The 5,684-nt window shown below is 41.3% G+C and overlaps 1 protein-coding gene across 1 annotated transcript; it reads right to left on the bottom strand.

The window, feature by feature from the left end:
• Nucleotides 1-695: 695 nt before the first annotated feature.
• LOC129376456 (gastrula zinc finger protein XlCGF57.1-like) lies at nt 696-5,183 on the bottom strand (the record flags this gene model as incomplete). The annotated part of the gene is made up of 4 exons (XM_055056084.1): nt 5,097-5,183; nt 4,157-4,569; nt 1,342-1,865; nt 696-1,177 (listed from the first exon to the last, which is right to left on the bottom strand). Coding segments are annotated over exons 1-4 (1,506 nt in total), but the record flags the coding sequence as incomplete, so codon positions are not given.
• Nucleotides 5,184-5,684: the final 501 nt, after the last annotated feature.

Here is a 5,684-nt window from a genome sequence, read left to right as displayed (position 1 = left end):
TCTGAAATTCAATTCATATCATCAATACATTTTCTAAGCAGGAAAATTATTAAAACCATGTCAAAGAAATGCATCCATTTCTCCAAATCATTGAAATAAAATAAATTAGTACAAAGAATAAAAACACAAAGTTTCCAACAATTTAGAAGTCTAACTCTCAAAGCATTTAAAGTCATCGTTTCTTTAGAGACAATCTCTCCCTCAGTCTGATTAAATAAAATAGAAATATAAAACTGCCAGAATAAAATCCAAGTCGGTTGCAATTACTCCACTTCCAAACAGCAACTTACTGAGAATCTTGAGGTTCACATTGTGCCATCAAACCTGTGCAAGTTCTCATGTGAACAGTTACATTTATTTAGAGTGAACCTTTTTCTAATGAATCTACAAAATAAAAGCTTCCAACCCGTGTGAATCTTCATGTGATGACTTAAACTGGATCTATACACAAAACATTTTCCTCGCTTTTCACTAAGGGTGCAGACATGACATGGTGAGCTGGTCTAATAGTCAAACCTCACAGCGGAGAACAGAACAGTGGCTGAGGTCATAACGTTGAGGAATCAGATCAGCTTCACATGCATGTATCTGCTGCTCACCAATGTCCCAAAATTAAGGAAATCAACATTTATTAATCAGCCAGCTGATAGATTAATGCACAGCTACTTCTCACCAGTGTGAATTCTGTTGTGAGATGTTAAGTGCTGTTTTTGACTGAAACTTTTCCCACAAATCACACATGAGAAAGGCTTCTCACCAGTATGAATTCTCCTGTGACGTTCTAAACTTTTTTTATAAGGGAAACTTTTCCCACAAATCACACATGAGAAAGGCTTCTCACCTGTGTGAGATCTCATGTGATTTCGTAAATCAGACCTAAAAGCAAAACTTTTCCCACAGGTAGCACATGAGAAAGGCTTCTCCCCTGTGTGAGTTCTCATATGAGAATTTAAAGTTTTTTCATAAGGGAAACATTTCCCACAAGTTCCACATAAGAAAGGCTTCTCACCTGTATGAGTTACCATGTGAGCAGTTAAGCTGGTTTTATGAGTGAAACTTTTTCCACAAATCTCGCATGAGAAAGGCTTCTCACCAGTGTGAATTCTCACGTGAAGTTTTAAACTTTTTTTATAAGTGAAACATTTTCCACAGGCCCCACATGAGAAAGGTTTCTCACCTGTGTGAATTCTGTTGTGAAAAGTTAAGTTCTTTTTTGAGTGAAACTTTTTCCACAAATCCCACATGAGAAAGGTTTCTCACCTGTGTGAGATCTCATGTTGAACTAATGAGATCTAGTCAAACAATTTCTTCCACAAGTGCCACAATTGAGAACCTTCTCACCCGTGTGACATCTCATGTGAACAGTTAAGCTTTCCTTTCGAGTGAAACTTTTTCCACAGTTCTCACATGAGAAAGGTTTCTCACCCGTGTGACATCTCATGTGAACAGTTAAGCTTTCCTTTCGTGTGAAACTTTTTCCACAGTTCTCACATGAGAAAGGTTTCTCACCCGTGTGACATCTCATGTGAACAGTTAAGCTTTCCTTTCGAGTGAAACTTTTTCCACAGTTCTCACATGAGAAAGGTTTCTCACCTGTGTGAGATCTCATGTGATGAACTAATTGAGATCTAGTCAAACAATTTCTTCCACAAGTGCCACAATTGAGAACCTTCTCACCCGTGTGACATCTCATGTGAACAGTTAAACTTTGCTTTCGAGTGAAACTTTTCCCACAAGTCTCACAAGAGAAAGATTTCTCACCTGTATGAATCTCAATATGAGCAAGTAAATGAGATTTAAACAAAAAACTTTTCCCACAGGTTGTGCAGGTGTAAGGTTTCTCACCCGAGTGAATTATCTTGTGTCTGTTTAAAGAGTCGTTTAGACGGAAACCTTTTCCACAAGCTGGACAAGTGAACGGTTTTCACCTGTATGAATTCTCATGTGATCAATTAAACGACTCTCTTTAGGGTAACGTTTTCCACAGGTGGAACATTTGAAATGTTTCTTAGCTGTGTGAGTTTTCTTGTGATTCATCAAGGAACTATTTCGAGAAAAGGTTTTATCACAAATTTTACAAGAATATAGATTTTGGTCTGGTTGAGCTTTCATGTGCGTTTCTTGTTCTGAAGTCTCTGTTGAGTTTTTCTGCTGTTTGTTCAAAATGTCATCAGTTTCCTGTTTCATCACAAGATTCTCTTCATCCTGACTGATGGAAAGTTGCTCCTCTTCCTCTTTGATCTGCAGAGGTTCTGGTTCGTCTTGTTCCAGTTTCATCTGCAGAGGTTCTGGTTCCTCTTGTTCCTGTTTCATCTGCAGAGGTTCTGGTTCCTCTTGTTCCTGTTTCATCTGCAGAGGTTCTGGTTCCTCTTGATCCAGTTTCATCTGCAGAGGCTCTGGTTCCTCTTGTTCCCTTTTCATCTGCAGAGGTTCTGGTTCCTCTTGTTCCCGTTTTATCTGCAGAGGTTCTGGATGATCTTGATCTGAAGTGAAGTTTCTCTCCGGGTTTCTGAGCTCATTTAGATCCTCCTCCTCTTTGCACACACTGCATTGTGGGAGATCTGGACAAAAAAGTCAAAATGTGAGGTCACACAATGAACCCATCAGTTTAACAAAAACTAAAATGAAAATCTTCATCAGGGGTCGTGCTGTGGTAGCACAACCCACGTTTGGAGGCCTTCAATCCTCCACACGGCCGTCACGGGTTTGATTCCCGGTCCAGACAATATTTGTTGAATGTCTTTCCTTACCAGATTCCTGTCAGCCTTCTTTTATCTGTGTATCGTTTCACTATAAATGGTTCACTTATTTGCATAAATTAAAATGCAAAATATCTAAACAGAACAAGATCTTATGAAATAGGAGCGTATCGCTGCACACATTTAATGAGCACAAGCTGCCGGTCTGTGTATCGTTTCACTATAAATGGTTCACTATTTAGCGGCACTGAAGTGAAAGTGCTGAGCAAACCTTATCAGGGGGGAAAGTGAGAGAAAACGGTGGATTGAAATCCACCGTGAGAGTCAGATGTGAGGATTAAGGGGTAAACTGCTGGAGAAAAAGCAGCAGGATAAAGCAGAGCAGAATTTAAACATGGAAGAGACGCAGCCGGATCCGGTTTGAGACCAAAACAACGAGGTGCGCCGCCTCACTGACTGATATTGGAAATCAATGTGAGCCTTTAAACCAATCAGCAGGAGCAGATAAGTTATCCTGTTCAGGTCGATATTTATTACACCGATCCACTGAAACATGTAGATACACATTAGTGGTGTTTTACATCATTTCCTGATGTTTTGAAGCTGATTTTTTTAGACTCCACTGGTGTGAATAGGTTTACATGGACAAAATGTAAACAAAAATAACTCTTTAAAAAACTTGAATTGATATGAGCTTGAACATTTAATTTCAATTTGGGGTCAAAAGAGTATTTTTGAATTTGACTGATATTTTATCAGATGTTTTTGAGATTGATTGATGTATTTTGTTATCATCAGGAGAAAGGTCAAAGGCAGAAGAGATAGATTATGATAAAAAAAAACACTAAAAGATCTGAATAATTCATCAATAACAAAATACATCAATCAATCTCAAAAACATCTGATAAAATATTAAACATTTGAAATATCTAGTGAACTGTGATCCTGAAATCTGGAATCAACTCCCTCTCTCATGGCAACTAAACAACAATATATATTGCGATAGACTTGATCAGCATCAGTAAACAAAACATTAGATCCACACCTCAGGATGGGTTTAGAGGAATCAATAAACCTAACAGTCATGCTTTTGGACTTTGGGAGGAAGCCGGAGTACCCGGGAGAACCCACACAAGCAAGGGAGAACATGCAATATTCGTGCAAAAAGACTCGGCATGAAGCCCCGGAGGTCAGCCGGAGAGTATCTGATGACCTGGCGACAAGGAGATTAGAATCTGATGGTCTGGGAACTCGAGGCCTCAAGTTCCCATGGCACCGCAGTCCTGCGGGCCCAAGCTCTCCTGCCAGCATCTTCTGCCATCAGCCCCTAAGTGTCAAGCTCCCTTGACACTGCAGTCCTTTCTAATTAGAATTCAACCCAGTACTTCGCAGTACCTGCTCGGTATGTGTGCAGAATAGAATTGGAGATCCCTCCGATCAGACGTGCGATTACTGACCGCTGCTCCTGTGGCTGGTCTGAAACCGACTGGCTGTCTTCGTGGGTTTCCTCTTCAGGTGGCTGCCGGTTCTGCTGTTCTACTCTGTCCCTCGTCTTTTTGGTCTGCTTTTCCTCTTCCGAGACATTTCCGCGACTTCTCAGCTTCAGGTCGGTGTTTTCCTGTTCATAGGCGGTGTTTATATTCTCCAAGGCGATGGTTTTCTGCTCCAGGGCCAAGCTTTTCAGCTGCAGGGCGGTGCTCATTTTCACCAAGGCAGCGCTTCTTTTCTCCAGAGCGAAGCTTTTCAGCTTCAGGCCGGTGTTTTCCTTCTCCAGAGAGATTTTAACCTCCTCCAAAGCGGTGTTTTTCTGCCCCAGGGTGGTGTTTTCTTGCTTGAAGGTGGTGTTTATTTGTGCCAAGGCAGTGGTTTTCTGCTCCAGGGCACGTTTTTGCTGCTCCAAGGTATTGATTTTCTCATCCAAGAAGGTGCTTTTCTGCTCCAGAGCGGTGCTTTTCTGCTTCAAGGAGGTTTACCTTCTGCAGGGAAGTGTTTGCCTGCTCCAGCGCGGTACTTTCTTGCACCAGAGCGGTTTTTCCTTCTCCATGGCGGTGTTCTTTAGCTCCAAGGCGATGCTTTTTTTCTCCAGAGTGCTCTTCATTTTCTCCAAGGCAGAGTTTTTCTCCTCCAAAGCTCTCTTTTCGATCTCTAAGGCTGCGTTTTTCTGACCCATTGCAATATATTTTTTCTCCAGATCGTCATTCTTCTTCTCCAAGATGGTGTTTTGTGTCTCTAACGCTGTGTTTCTCTCTCCAAGGCAGTCTTTTCGATCTTTAAGGCAGTATATTTCTCCTCCAAGGTGGCCTGTTTCTTCTCTATCGGCGATATCTTCCTTTAAAGTTTTATTTCCTCCAACTGTTTTTTCAAGTCTTCGTCTTTCTGCCGAAGGAGAGCGTCTACTTCAAGCGCAGCTTTTTTCACGTTGAGAACTTGGATGTTCAGCTCCTCATTGGCTTTCAGCAGAGACTTTCGCTCAATGGACATCATGCTGACTGTTCCAAAATGTCATTGAGCTGCTGCGTCTGTCTCGCTATGATCCGTTGCAATTCCTTGTCTTTGCAATCAGTAGACTTATTCATCTTACTGCTCTTATTCATTTTTAACTCTTTCTCTCTGGACAAATTCGAAAATCGATCAGAAAATGTACTAACTGTACTAACACGCGAATAATACAATCCTTGTGCTTTCTCTCCAACTGCTGCAATAGCTATGACCGTAGATTCAGAAGTGATGCATTGTCTCTCCACAAAGGGTGCATCACTTTGTGACATCAAATTCTGTGATGTCACAAACTGATGTCACCACCTCAGAAGGACAACAAGAAAACTGCTGAAGTTTGAATAAAAACAAAACTTTACGACTGAATGCAGCTCGGCTCGCTGATGCGATTCTGGAACGAACCGAACGTTAAAGATGGCGTCAAAGTGAGGACGGTTGAGAGCGGTTACCCCAGACAAGGCAAGAGTAAAAAGAAGCAGTAATTCATTG

Source organism: Poeciliopsis prolifica, unplaced genomic scaffold (assembly GCF_027474105.1).
Source record: "Poeciliopsis prolifica strain line A6 unplaced genomic scaffold, Auburn_PproV2 SCAFFOLD044, whole genome shotgun sequence".
NCBI lineage: Eukaryota > Metazoa > Chordata > Actinopteri > Cyprinodontiformes > Poeciliidae > Poeciliopsis > Poeciliopsis prolifica.
This window is presented reverse-complemented; position numbering and strand designations above follow the sequence as displayed.